Below are 14,443 nucleotides of genomic sequence, written 5' to 3'. Positions count from 1 at the left end.
CTGGTGATGTCATTTTTGGTAAGACCCCGAGAGTGTCCGTCAGTGACGTCCCCAGATTTTAGCGACATCTGATTGGCTTGCCGATTACAGTAGTTCTCAAAGTCGCCGCTATGGGTAGGTGGCGCTGATCAGGAATAAAGCTAATTAAAGTTAATGCCTCATTTACAGTAAATTTGATGCCTCATTTGCATTAAAGTTGAAGCCTCATTTGAATTAATTTTTCATGCATATTTAAGTTAATTTAACATTAAAATTAAATCCATAAAATTATAAGCAAAACTCGTTTTGTATGTTTACTTAACTCTATAATATTTTTACTTACAGTTCCCAGTGACCTAACCTGTTTTAAAATACCTTTATAAAGAGCGGGGTCATATTAAGCATTTCCTAACCCAGTTTCGGCCGCTAGATGTCGCTATTTGAGATTAAAAGTATTGATTAAATAAATTAAAAGAGACGAGAGGCGGGTAATTTGATATCTTTTAATCTTTTTAAGCCAAAAAGAGTTGAAACAAAGTTTAATTTATGGAGTAAGACGTTTCGGGTCCCGAGGAAACATGGATGTTTTTCTAATATTATCCAATCCTAAATAGAGCATAGTTACTCGCTCCAAACCTAAAATATAAATTAAAAATTTTCACATTAAAGAGAGAATGAAATGGCGCGAAAACCTAAAATTTAAATTAAAAATTTGACACTAAAGGGAGAATGAAATGTTTGACATAAATTAAAAATTTTCACATTAAAGAGAGAATGAAATGGCGCGAAAACCTAAAATAAAAAAAATTGACATTAAAGGGAGAATGAAATGTTTGACATTAAAGGGAGAATGAAATGTTTGACATTAAAGAGAGAATGAAATGTTTGACATTAAAAGAGAGAATGAAATGTTTGACATTAAAGAGAGAATGAAATGTTTGACATTAAAGGGAGGATGAAATGTTTGACATTAAAGGGAGAATGAAATGTTTGACATTAAAGGGAGAATGAAATGTTTGACATTAAAGGGAGAATGAAATGTTTGACATTAAAGGGAGAATGAAATGACGCGAAAACTATGATTTTCTTCGAATGATTTTGACAATGAAGTATGAACGTTAAAATCATCATGAAAACATTCGAATAATATTTCTTCACATTTTATAGATATTAAATTAGTTTTAAAAGTTAACGAGCTAAGTGACCAATTAGTGACCGCGAAATCGCAGTGCGCAACTTTTTTGCTAAAAGATAATCGCGTTTAATTGGTTAAAGGTTCCTATTAGTGTTAGGCTTAAAACAGGAACTTTTAAAACTTCGAAAACTTATAATAAAACAATTCATGGATAATTTTTAGTTAAGTTTTGATAATGATTTGAAAAACTGTAATTTAGAATAGGAGTGTTTACCAATTCCTCCACCAGCATGTGGTGGCGCTCCGTATCGGAAAGAGTCAATGTAGCTTTTAATTGTTTCCAAATCTGGAAATTAAGAATTATTTTCTTTAATTCTAATATATTGAAAATTAAACTGCAGTTAAAGGGAGGTTGATATGAACATTGATTTTTTTTTTCGTATCTAGATGGGGGTTTTCGATTCAGGAATATAATAAAACTTACTAATGCCATGTTTAGTGGCTCTCAGGGCCAAGAAATCAGGATCGTGAATTCGCTGAGCTCCTGATAATATTTCCTCACCTCTCATAAACATGTCATAAGAGTTTGAATATTTCTAAAGAAATAAATAAACAATCAAGAGGAAATTCTATCAGTGAAACATTTTAATCCAAAATAAAATGGTGAATTTCCATGTTAGTACCCCATTAAATTTAAGCAGGGTTGCCACGGAATTTTCAAAACCAAATTCCCTGACTTTTAAAGGTTTTCCCTGATCTTTTTCTGAGATTTTCCCTGACCTTTTTAGGCCGAAAGTGTGAATGTTTACAGCACGTTTTAAGTGCTTATAATGAAATAAACTCGATCTACATTAAGTTTTCCAATGTATTTGTTGCACCAAAATGAATAAGAAACATTTTAACTATAAATAACAGTCTAAGAGATTTTTTAAAGGCATTTACTTTACAAGAACAATTCTAGACAGCATTTTTAAGGATTGCTCTAGAGTTCACTCTGTGTTAAGAGAGGATGAGGAGAAACTTTCATTACTCTTTCAATAAAGACTTATCCCCAGAAATTTTACCCACTAAAATCAAATTCCCTGACTTTTCGGCCCTTTTTGAATTCCCTGACTTTTCCAGGTTTTCCCTGACCCGTGGCAACCCTATTAAGGGTTCACGTGTAAAACACTCAAATCATAAATCTGTAAACAGTGTCATAGAATATTTTCGACTAAACTGGCCCTTAAAACCTACTTTACTTTGAACAGTTTTTGTAACAGCGTGAATTATATTATAATTCTACCAAAAGTGGATGAGGGGAAAAGTATGAAAATGGCCAAAAGTCGCGAGTCATCAGAGTTTCGCCGTAGTTGACCGTTTTATTGGCGTAGCTATACTGGGCCTGTTCACTCCCTTAAAATAGGTCTTGTGTTAATTCGCGGTTACGCTGTTACCGTTGTCTGCTATTGTGTATGCTAGAACTTCCTAGATTTGTGTTTGTAGTCAGGACAGAGTAGCTGGTAATGTTTTAAAAGGTATTTGAAGGTATAATATGGATTTAAGTAAGGTTATCGAAGCAATAGAAGAACACATAAAACTAGATACGTTTAAAACAAATCTCGGTAATTTAGCTATAGCGCGGGCAGCTTGCGTCGTGATGCGCGTGATCGAGTGGCCTATGGTTAAACCAAGGAGCATAAAGGTCTGAACTACTTTCAGTCGCGAGTTTGCAAGTCCATCAGTCACTAGTAAACTAAATAGTTATTGGCGAAACTTTGATGTCCGCGTTTTTTAACGCAGGCTCTATGGCCATTGTCATACTTTCCCTATCATCCACATTTGATTCTACTTATTGTTATTACGATGCTTATGTTTGAACTAACCTCGCTATGAGGATCAGGCATGGTGTAAAATGGCCTGACAGCCAATGGGTATTTATCCAAGATATAGAAATCAGTGTCATACTATAAATAAATATTATAAACATATTACAATCCGATCAGAATATATCTAAATACATTTATTGGGGTCGATATGTAGGGAAGCTAACCTACTTTGGCTTTGACTAGTTTCCCAAGGAATTTTTCATTTGGCGTGCTGAGGTCATCTTCATCACCCATTTCAATTCCAGCTTCTCTCAGCATTTCTACAGCCTCGGGAAATTCTAAACGCAAGCTAAACCCAGAATTAATCAGACGTAATTAGCATTAGTTTATACAAAATAATATCCGTATCAGAAATTTAACACCAATTTAAGGCCATATGAGAAATTAGATACGTGTTCGCCTTTTGATTAGAATTTGATTGTCTGATTGATCAACTATAGTGAGTTTAAGCGTGAGTTCATAAGATATGTTCCGTAAGTTTGTCACTGCAAAAGTAATATAATAAACCTCCCTACGGTATACAGGGTTCATACAAACCTGGAAAACAGGGAAAACCTGGAAAAATCAGGGAAATAAATAGTTGACAAAGACCTCAGGGAAACCTCAGGGAAAATTAAAATTTTTAGTAAAATTCAGGGAAATCAGGAAAATTTGCGTCAAACAGGGGCCGAATAATTAAGCAAAATGTTCGTGAACACACCCCCTCCATAGTCTTAACATTATACAAAACTATGGTCGAGGCTCATAACTCTGGCTATATTAGAGATACGGGGATGTCCTTTGAGTATGTTATAGTCCTATTTGCCACCATCCAACCATACTAAAAACTTGGGGTTAAGATAAACAGGGGACGAGTAATTAAGCAAAATGTTCAACAAAACATACCCTCCATAGGATTAACATTACACTAAACTCTGGTTACATTAGAGATATGGGGATGTCCTTTGAGTATGTTATAGTCTTATTTGCCCCCCCTCCCTCCTTAGTTAACAATTTCCCAATAGGATACTCCATATACGGGAAAAACCTGGAAAACTCAGGGAAGTATATGGGAAAAAAACTTGGAAATCTCAGGGAAATTTGTTTTCCAAAAGTTTTATGAACCCTGGGTATATTATATTATATTACTTTTGGTCAGTGGTTACAAACTGGAGCTTGTCATGAAGTGACGTAGGTCATAGATTCTCGTAAAGCGACGCCTGGTGAGGCGCTGTCAAAGGCTTAGTACAGACTAAATAGGAAGATGAAGTACTACAAAATTATCCGAGTGTAGTAAGTTCTCGCTTGAGTCGTTCTCGAACTAGCTCAAGCTGTAAGTCTCTAACATTACGAATTAAGTATAAGTAGTGTCATACTTGTGGAACATATCTTATAAACTTATGGTAAAACTATAGGAAAATTCCCCAACTTTTGAATAATATAAGGAAATATCTCCAAATAATTTTAGAAAATTCAAATTAGTTTCAGAATTTTGAAATTAGCACATCCAACCAATCGGATAACGCCCTGCCTTCTTGTTAACAAAATTTGCGTGGCACATTTTATAAAATTTAAATTATAGGTGATATGATGTTCAAAAACAGAGAAATTGATGGGACACTTTATAAAACTATACGTACATAGGAATTCATAGGAACTATACGACAACAGGTCTCTCTAAATTTTCATTGTTGTTTCTAATAAATTTCTCTTACCTTGGTTCCAAGAATTTAAATGGTTCAGCGGGATACTGAGCATAAACGGCAGCTATTTCATCAGCGTACTTTGTTTGAAGACCCTTAAAAATTTCCACAAACATTTCTCCAATGACATCAACAACTTCGTGATAATGGTAATTAAACGCCATTTCCAAATCCAATCCGACAAACTCGCAAAGATGCCGATGAGTGTTGGAATCTTCCGCGCGGAACACGGCTCCGATTGTGAAAACCTTACCAAAATCAGCAGCAATTGCCATTTGTTTATACAATTGCGGAGATTGGGCCAAATAAGCGCTTCCCTTGAAGTACGTCACTTCAAAAACGTTCGCCCCGCCCTCACTCGCAGCTGCAAAGACATGAAACTAATGGTAGGTGAAAATAGACACTAAATTTCCCATTTCGACTCCGACTTTTATTGGGTATTTATGAATTCCTTGACTTGACTCTGACCTTTCCTCAACTTGACCCTAACCTTATTTGACTTCCTTTTTCTAAATTCTCTGCCAGCGCCTGACCTTTTGGCCTCTTTCTAAATTCCCTGCCTTGAGCCTTACCCTTTGACCTCTTTCTAAATTCCCAGCCTTGAGCCTTACCCTTTGACCTCTTTCTAAATTCCCAGCCTTGAGCCTTACCCTTTGGCCTCTTTCTAAATTCCCAGCCTTGAGCCTTTCCCTTTGGCCTCTTTCTAAATTCCCAGCCTTGAGCCCGACCTTTGGCCCATTTCTAAATTCCCTGCCTTGAGCCCGACCCTTTGGCCTCTTTCTAAATTCCCTGCCTTGAGCCCGACCTTTGGCCCATTTCTAAATTCCATGCCTTGAGCCCGACCCTTTGGCCTCTTTCTAAATTCCCAGCCTTGAGCACGACCTTTGGCCCATTTCTAAATTCCCAGCCTTGAGCCCGACCCTTTGGCCCATTTCTAAATTCCCAGCCTTGAGCCAGACCCTTTGGCCTCTTTCTAAATTCCCAGCCTTGAGCCTGACCCTTTGGCCTATTTCTAAATTCCCAGCCTTGAGCCTGACCCTTTGGCCTATTTCTAAATCCCCTGCCTTGAGCCTGACCCTTTGGCCTCTTTCTAAACTCCCAGACTTGAGCCTGACCTTTTGGCCTATTTCTAAATTCCCAATTCTAACAAAATTAAAATGTAACGCACCAGGTATAATCTTTGGCGTGTGAATCTCGACAAATCCGTTTTTAGACAAACTCTCTCGAAATAAATGGCAAACACCTCCTTGCAAACGAAATATGGCTTGATTCGCTGGCGTTCTCAGATCAAGTACGCGGTTATCCAATCGAGTATCTTGATTGACGTGAATCTTAAGACCTTCCGTTTGCTAAAATTAATTACGGTATATTTAATAGGACTTTTCATGAAATTATAGGACAATATAGGACAGCTTCCTTACCTCTTCGGAATCAGGTCTGGCAGCATCCTCGATTTGTAAGGGGAGTCTAGCTTCGGAGGCACTTACAACGAAAAACTGTTCGACATGAAGTTCAACGTCATGTTGGCTACAACTCTCAATTTTAATTGGTGATGATCTTAAAACTCCTTGAACGTCGATAATTGATTCTTTCGTTGCCCTTTTAATAAGAAAATAATCAAAAATTTCCGCGCAATGTTTTTTCTTAAATTGTTTCAGATTGATAATATTAATATTCTTACGCTGCAATAAACTTCAGCATATGTTTGCTAACTGATTCAGAAACAGAGAGAAGACATTGAACAGTGTAATGTTGTTGACGTAGAACAAAAAAGCATTGTTTTCCTATGAAAGTCATTAAATATATCAATAATGACAAGATATATCGGGAAATATAGGATAGATCCCAAAATATAGGATTTTGAGGGATATTTTTTATAAAATTATAATTAAATACAATCATAAGATTTTGTGGGATATTTTATTTAATTGTAGATGAACAGGTCCAAAAATAAAGGATATTTTTATTTCCCAACTTAAAGGTGAATATGGGATAGCTCCAAACCTATAGGTGAATATGGGACAGCTCCAAACTTAAGGCGAATATGGGACAACTCCAAACTTATAGGCGAATATGGGACAACTCCAAACTTATAGGCGAATATGGGACAACTCCAAACTTATAGGCGAATATGGGACAGCTCCAAACTTATAGGCGAATATGGGACAGCTCCAAACTTATAGGCGAATATGGGACAGCTCCAAACTTAAAGGCGCATATGGGACACCTCCAAACTTAAAGGCGCATATGGGACACCTCCAAACTTAAAGGCGCATATGGGACACCTCCAAACTTAAAGGCGCATATGGGACACCTCCAAACTTATAGGCGAATATGGGACAACTCCAAACTTATAGGTGAATATGGGACAGCTCCAAACTTAAGGCGAATATGGGACAACTCCAAACTTATAGGTGAATATGGGACAGCTCCAAACTTAAGGCGAATATGGGACAACTCCAAACTTATAGGCGCATATGGGACAGCTCCAAACTTAAAGGCGCATATGGGACAGCTCCAAACTTAAAGGCGCATATGGGACACCTCCAAACTTAAAGGCGCATATGGGACAGCTCCAAACTTAAAGGCGCATATGGGACACCTCCAAACTTAAAGGCGCATATGGGACACCTCCAAACTTAAAGGCGCATATGGGACAGCTCCAAACTTAAAGGCGCATATGGGACAGCTCCAAACTTAAAGGCGCATATGGGACAGCTCCAAACTTAAAGGCGCATATGGGACAGCTCCAAACTTAAAGGCGCATATGGGACAGCTCCAAACTTAAAGGCGCATATGGGACAGCTCCAAACTTAAAGGCGCATATGGGACACCTCCAAACTTAAAGGCGCATATGGGACAACTCCAAACTTATAGGTGAATATGGGACAGCTCCAAACTTAAGAGGTGAATATGGGACAGCTCCAAACTTATAGGTGAATATGGGACAGCTCCAAACTTATAGGTGAATATGGGACACCTCCAAACTTATAGGCGAATATGGGACACCTCCAAACTTAAGAGGTGAATATGGGACACCTCCAAACTTAAGAGGTGAATATGGGACACCTCCAAACTTAAAGGCGCATATGGGACACCTCCAAACTTAAAGGCGCATATGGGACACCTCCAAACTTATAGGCGAATATGGGACAACTCCAAACTTATAGGTGAATATGGGACAGCTCCAAACTTAAGGCGAATATGGGACAACTCCAAACTTATAGGTGAATATGGGACAGCTCCAAACTTAAGGCGAATATGGGACAACTCCAAACTTATAGGCGCATATGGGACAGCTCCAAACTTAAAGGCGCATATGGGACAGCTCCAAACTTAAAGGCGCATATGGGACACCTCCAAACTTAAAGGCGCATATGGGACAGCTCCAAACTTAAAGGCGCATATGGGACACCTCCAAACTTAAAGGCGCATATGGGACACCTCCAAACTTAAAGGCGCATATGGGACAGCTCCAAACTTAAAGGCGCATATGGGACAGCTCCAAACTTAAAGGCGCATATGGGACAGCTCCAAACTTAAAGGCGCATATGGGACAGCTCCAAACTTAAAGGCGCATATGGGACAGCTCCAAACTTAAAGGCGCATATGGGACAGCTCCAAACTTAAAGGCGCATATGGGACACCTCCAAACTTAAAGGCGCATATGGGACACCTCCAAACTTAAAGGCGCATATGGGACAGCTCCAAACTTAAAGGCGCATATGGGACACCTCCAAACTTAAAGGCGCATATGGGACACCTCCAAACTTATAGGCGAATATGGGACACCTCCAAACTTAAGAGGTGAATATGGGACAGCTCCAAACTTATAGGTGAATATGGGACAGCTCCAAACTTATAGGTGAATATGGGACACCTCCAAACTTATAGGCGAATATGGGACACCTCCAAACTTAAGAGGTGAATATGGGACAGCTCCAAACTTATAGGTGAATATGGGACAGCTCCAAACTTATTTATATACATATCCTACCTTTTGCTCTGCTTGTATGAAGTCGTCCCCTTACCCAAATTAACTGATTTTCCAGTTTAGTTGTTAATTCATTAACTTTACGAAGCACTATAGATGGTTTGTCTTGACTTTGCAACATGGGCCTAGTTCCGTACTTTCCTTTTGAACAATCTTCCGCTTCACTTTCCAATTCAGCTTTAACCTGTGATTTTCAAAATTAGCGATATTCATTCGAAAACAGACAAACAGTGATTTTTCAACTGAAAAATTTATACTTAACGTAACACACATTTTGATTTTTTCTATCAGCTTTTTTGGCCGCTTTTTCCGCTTCTTTCGCTTGTTTTTTTAAACCTTTCTTCGAGATTGTTTTCGCCTCTTCACTTTATTAACATTTAACTTAGTTTAGAGACTTTATAAGGAAACACTACACGACATGTGGTGTGATACCGTTTGGGCATGGATAAAGAATGCGCGTGCGGAAATTTGTTTTCACTCTACAGGATAGGCAACTCCCTATCTCGAACGACAGCTTATTCTTTATATACTCTGTTACAACATCGGTTGTCAGCACGCGCAAAGCTAGGTCTCCATGTAATCTAGCCTTGTGCGTGCTGACAAGAGACAAAAAAACCTGAGGATATTTTAAACGATTTTAAATCCTGAAGATCCTGAAGTTTTTTGTCTCTTGACAGCACGTACAAAGCTAGGTTACATGGAGACCTAGCTTTGCGCGTGCTGACAACCGATGTTGTAACAGAGTATATAAAGAATAAGCTGTCGTTCGAGATAGGGAGTTGCCTATCCTATAGCGTGAAAACTAATTTCCTCACGCGCATTCTTTATCCATGGTTTGGGCATGTGCCAATTTAAAGCACAGATTAATCTAGTGGAAAAAATGATTGGAAACCAATCGGTGACAAATTCGATCCTATTGGTGTTTGAAGATTTCTATTGGCGACCTATAGGAAATGATCTGCCAATAGAAGTCCATTTCATTCCGATAACCATCCGATTGGAAATTCTATTGGGAATGAATTGGGGTTTCTTGCCATTTCAAGACCATTACATATCCAATAGGTTTCCAATAGGGAACTCTATTGGACATGTATTGGTCATTTTTGCAAATTAAGGTCCTTTTAATTCCCAATAGGTTTCCAATAGGGAACTCTATTGGACATGTATTGGTCATGTTTTCAAATTAACTTCCTTTTAATTCCCAATAGGTTTCCAATAGGGAACTCTATTGGACATGTATTGGGCATGTTTTCAAATTAAGTTCCTTTTAATTCCCAATAGGTTTCCAATAGGGAACTCTATTGGACATGTATTGGTCATGTTTTCAAATTAAGTTCCTTTTAATTCCCAATAGGTTTCCAATAGGGAACTCTATTGGACATGTATTGGTCATGTTTTCAAATTAAGTTCCTTTTAATTCCCAATAGGTTTCCAATAGGGAACTCTATTGGACATGTATTGGTCATGTTTTCAAATTAAAGTCCTTTTCATTTCCAATTGGTTTCCAACAGGGAACTCTTTTCATTTCCAATTGGTTTCCAACAGGGAACTCTATTGGACTCTATAGGAGAGGCCAACTAGTAGGCGCGCGAGAAGCCAAAAAGGGTCACGGTGGCGCCGCCAGACGGCGAGTAAAGTAACTAAAGTTCAAACAAATTATGGCTCTATAACGTGTGAAAAAACAGGTATTTTTGGGAAATCGGAAAAAAGACAAATCTCTAGCATTTCCTTTATTATTTTTGGAGTTAGGAGCGATGCAATCAATTATTAACCACATGTTTCGATTTGTTGTTCTTGACATGGTTTTGAATTTTTATTAAAACTTTAGTTACTTTACTCGCCGTCTGGCGGCGCCACCGTGACCCTTTTTGGCTTCTCGCGCGCCTATTAGTTGGCCCCTCCAGGCTCTCCTATAGAGCCCATAGCTCGTATCCTTCCTCCATGGCCATGCTCGTTTCTCTGGTCAAGGTTTAGCCCGCTACAACGCTCGATAAACTCAACTCGACTCAATTTCAGCGTTATTATTGGAACTAATTCATGAAATCCGATTAAATCTTGCTCCAAATAGGTTTCTAAAGGATATTCAGCAATTTTCTAATGGTAAGAACAACTTTATCACGTTTTTGAAGCTTCTAAAGTACTGCTACTCGCTAAGCCTTGGCCCTTGTTTTCAGAGTTTGAATTTGTAGAATCTCTAAAACGACATAAAAGTAGTTTTTACCTTTAGAAAAGTGGTGGATATCCTTTAGAAACGTATTCATTATAAATGAACGAGACATTTTTGATAAGTTATATTGACGATGATTAGTGATGAACGTAAAACGATGATTAGTGATAATGAACCTCAAGAGATAGTCAAAGGCATAAGAGATCATGAGCCCCAAGGGATGATGAGAGATGGTGGGTTAGTGAGAGTAAATTACGGTAAGTTTCTTCTAACACACAAGAGTAGACTTCCCTATATAGTCTCAATTTCTAATAAATTAACTCTTAAATTGTTACCAGATGATATGTCTAGTGATGACGAGGAGATGCGCAGTAAAAGTATGATATTTTTTCTCTTAAATTCTTAAAAGCGAATAGGTCTTTGGAAAAATTATGAGTTCCACATCATAATTATCATGGATCTGTTTAGATCAAATTACTTGTTTTTTAAATCCATATACAAGTCAAAAATAGTAAGCTTCTCTCTGAATTTTATCTTCCATCAAAATGCAAGAGAGAAGCTTATTAAAGGCTCCACCCCTACATAACGCGCTTACCCTCCCTTTAACATATAGTTTTTCAAAAACTCTGTAGATTAAAAAAGTGGATTGAAACCATTTTGCTTGTGCCATATTTTTAATGTTAATGTTTCAAGTGTGGGTGTGGGTGTGTGTGTGCTTTTTTTGGGAGGCTTTTGTGTCATTCTCAGTTTCTCACAAATTCATATTGAAATGTCAGAATGTACAAAGTGTTATAAGGTGTAAATGAATTGAACTCTTTTGCACAATCCTAAGTGTTCCAAATAAATCTAACGGGGAGTTTCATTATAGAAGCTTGACAGGAACATCGTCAAATAGGTTCAAAAAAAACTAAGGCGTTAGAAGCGAGGCAACTAAGGCGTTAGAAGCGAGGCCATCTCTTACTCCACAAAAGGTTTCGGCTATTAAGAGTAAGTTTAAAAAAATGAAAGCTTAAAAATTTGTATCAATCATACAATAGTAACTGTTATTATTGCAGGTAGTGTTCGCTACTACGCCAAGAAAAAGGGGAAAGATCAGTCTGCCCAGGAGATGGCGGCTAAGGCAGTGAACCACGCCCTGACCCAAAAAATTTCCGATTTGCGAAAAAAAATTATTGCCGCGCCAAATTGAAAAAACCAAAAAAAAAAAAAAAATTCCTTTTTAAAATAAAATATTTCAATTGTGAAGGTTTTATTAGTATTGTGGAGCCTGTGGTAATTAGTAGGGGTGTGCGAGCCCTGAATTTTCAGTTTCGAGCCGAGCTTGAGCCTTGAAAATTTTTCTTATCGAGCTTCGAGCCGAGCTTTGATTTTCTTATCGAGCTCTCGAGCTTTAAGGTTTAGTCAAAAATTGGGTTTCGAGCCTTATCGAGCTTTCAAGTTAGTGAAAAATCGGATTTCGAGCCTTAAGAATGTTCTTCTTTTTAGATAAGACGACTTTTGATTATTCTAGCTTGTTTCAGAAGGAACTAATTGGCATTAACCTTAAGCTAAGTTTGCTAAGACAGTATCACGAAAGTAAATAAAAACAAGTATCAAACAGCCTTAAGTTTTTAAAAAACTAAAGACTGTTTGATTATTTGATACTTGTTTTCGGCGGGAAAAATGGCGCCAATTTCCTCCAACAACGCGGCTAACGTAGGATGATGAAATAATTTCTTTGTCTGGCATCATGTTTATCATGCATGCTACGAACAGAGCATGAACTTTCTATATTGATGGTTCATGCTACGAATAACTCAAACTCAAACTATAAGAGCCAATCAAAAGTCGTCTTATTTATCGGACCTGGTTCTGTGTCACACCATTTCAAAAGCCAATAAGAATTAAGCTTACATAAACCCCTGCGCAGATCGAAAAAGTAGTATTTCGCGCATCCAGGGTTTTTGAGAGATGGTTGGGAACTCAATTTTGGCTATCGAGCTTTAATCGAGCTTTGGGTCAAGGCTCGAAAACGTATCGAGCTTTTCAAAAATCGCTTATCGAGCTTCGAGCCGAGTACTCGGCTCGAAGCTCGATCGAGTACTCGAACCTTTTCGAGTACTCGCACATGCCTAGTAATTAGTTTGTTCGCCATATTATTAATTAATTTTCATATGTTCTGTGTGAGCCTATGGGTCGGTAATTGGTCAGTCTTATGGGTCGGTAATTGGTCAGTCTTATGGGTCGGTAATTGGTCAGTCTTATGGGTCGGTAATTGGTCAGTCTTATGGGTCGGTAATTGGTCAGTCTTATGGGTCGGTAATTGGTCATTCTAATGGGTCGGTAATTGGTCATTCTAATGGGTCGGTAATTGGTCAGTCTTATGGGTCGGTAATTGGTCAGTCTTATGGGTCGGTAATTGGTCATTCTAATGGGTCGGTAATTGGTAAATCTTATCGGTCGGTAATTGGTCGATCTTATCGGTCGGTAATTGGTCAATCTTATCGGTCGGTAATTGGTCAATCTTATCGGTCGGTAATTGGTCAATCTTATCGGTCGGTAATTGGTCAATCTTATCGGTCAGTAATTGGTATATCCTATCGGAAATGTGACGAAAACACTATTGGTTTCCTATTGGTTCCCAATTGGTTTCTGAACTGCGTTTTCCCAATTGGTTTCCAATCATTTTTTCCACTAGGGATTTCATCACCTTACACAGAATAAGTCTACACCCCCTCTCTACCGCCACTAGTTAAGACTAGTGGCGGTAGAGAGGGGGTGTAGACTGTGTATCTTGGGCTCATGCACCAAGGCTTAAGATCATATTGGTTGCATTTAATTAGAAAACTGAATTTCGATCTTCTGAAAATTAAAAATAACTAACCTTTCGGGTAAATCGTCAGTTTTTGACATGCTTATTGTAGGTTCAGTCAATCAGTAGGAGAAATTCGAAGTTGAAGACGTTGAAGCAGCCTGAAAGTTTGAAGCCGAAAGTTCGGAACACGCAGCAGTACACGTACGTAGGCTGTTGCGTTGCGTTGCCTACGTTAATCAAGGCCTGTGCGCGGTAGTTTCGAAGGGGGCGACTTTTAAGAAACGCGACTTCGTATTTTCTCCCTATTTTTCCGCGAGATTTCATTGATAGCTGGACCGAAACGCGCGAAAATGAGTATTTAAAATTCGAAGCGCGAGAAAATGAACATTTCAAATTATTTAAGTCCAGCTAAAAGCGCCTCAGGTGAGAGAATTTGGCAACTTAAATTGCCAAACTAAAAATAAAAATCGGTGCCGCGCACTGGCCTTGATTAACGTAGGCAGCGGCTGTTGCATAGCCTCCTGGATCACGCGAGTCGTGGACGCTGACCCCCATAGACATTAGAACACTATTAAGAACCTCTATGCTGACCCCTGACAGTCTCAGATCGTACATTCATACCAGTACCATGGATAAAGAATGCGCGTGCGGAAACTTTTTTCACGCTATAGGATAGGCAACTCCCTATCTTGAATGACAGCTTATTCTACCTAAATTAATGACGATTTAAATAATTAATATCAACAAGTTGGGAAACCAAAATAAACCTCTCCGAGTCGAGCCACAATTAAGAGGTTATTTTTTGAATATTTACATAAATATAA

At 38.3% G+C, this 14,443-nt stretch overlaps 1 protein-coding gene and 1 long non-coding RNA gene across 4 annotated transcripts; one reads left to right on the top strand and one right to left on the bottom strand.

Annotated features, from left to right (window-relative positions):
* Positions 1-468: 468 nt before the first annotated feature.
* On the bottom strand, positions 469-13,849 carry AspRS (aspartyl-tRNA synthetase). Its single transcript, XM_089845854.1, has 12 exons — positions 13,689-13,849; positions 8,930-9,023; positions 8,662-8,842; positions 6,346-6,448; positions 6,086-6,263; positions 5,833-6,013; positions 4,677-5,028; positions 3,151-3,271; positions 2,980-3,060; positions 1,599-1,710; positions 1,389-1,460; positions 469-615 (listed from the first exon to the last, which is right to left on the bottom strand). The coding sequence occupies exons 1-12, from the start codon at positions 13,715-13,717 to the stop codon at positions 524-526; spliced, it is 1,596 nt and encodes a 531-aa protein (XP_089701980.1). The 5' UTR covers positions 13,718-13,849; the 3' UTR covers positions 469-523.
* Positions 10,516-12,070, top strand: LOC149713095 (uncharacterized). Of its 3 annotated transcripts, none has more exons than XR_016370646.1 (5): positions 10,516-10,758; positions 10,886-11,082; positions 11,164-11,202; positions 11,721-11,812; positions 11,881-12,070. It is a non-coding gene; the product is annotated as an uncharacterized LOC149713095 (long non-coding RNA). The 3 variants fall into 3 exon arrangements; XR_016370643.1 differs by having other exon boundaries at positions 10,523-10,758; positions 10,833-11,082; XR_016370648.1 differs by having other exon boundaries at positions 10,528-10,758; positions 10,833-11,082; positions 11,694-11,812.
* Positions 13,850-14,443: the final 594 nt, after the last annotated feature.

Source organism: Phalangium opilio, unplaced genomic scaffold (assembly GCF_054372755.1).
Source record: "Phalangium opilio isolate 3A_F unplaced genomic scaffold, DU_Popi_V2 ptg000009l_1, whole genome shotgun sequence".
Taxonomy (NCBI): domain Eukaryota; kingdom Metazoa; phylum Arthropoda; class Arachnida; order Opiliones; family Phalangiidae; genus Phalangium; species Phalangium opilio.
This window is presented reverse-complemented; position numbering and strand designations above follow the sequence as displayed.

Bases quoted from the DNA above. Each gene is read 5' to 3' on its own strand.
- AspRS (XM_089845854.1), bottom strand. From the start codon at position 13,717: ATGTCAAAAACTGACGATTTACCCGAAAG. The intron at 6,449-8,661 runs GTAGGATATGTA...TGACTTTCATAG, and splicing joins TCATACAAGCAGAGCAAAAG to GAAAACAATGCTTTTTTGTT. The intron at 1,711-2,979 runs GTTAGTTCAAAC...TTATTTCTTTAG, and splicing joins TGCCTGATCCTCATAGCGAG to AAATATTCAAACTCTTATGA.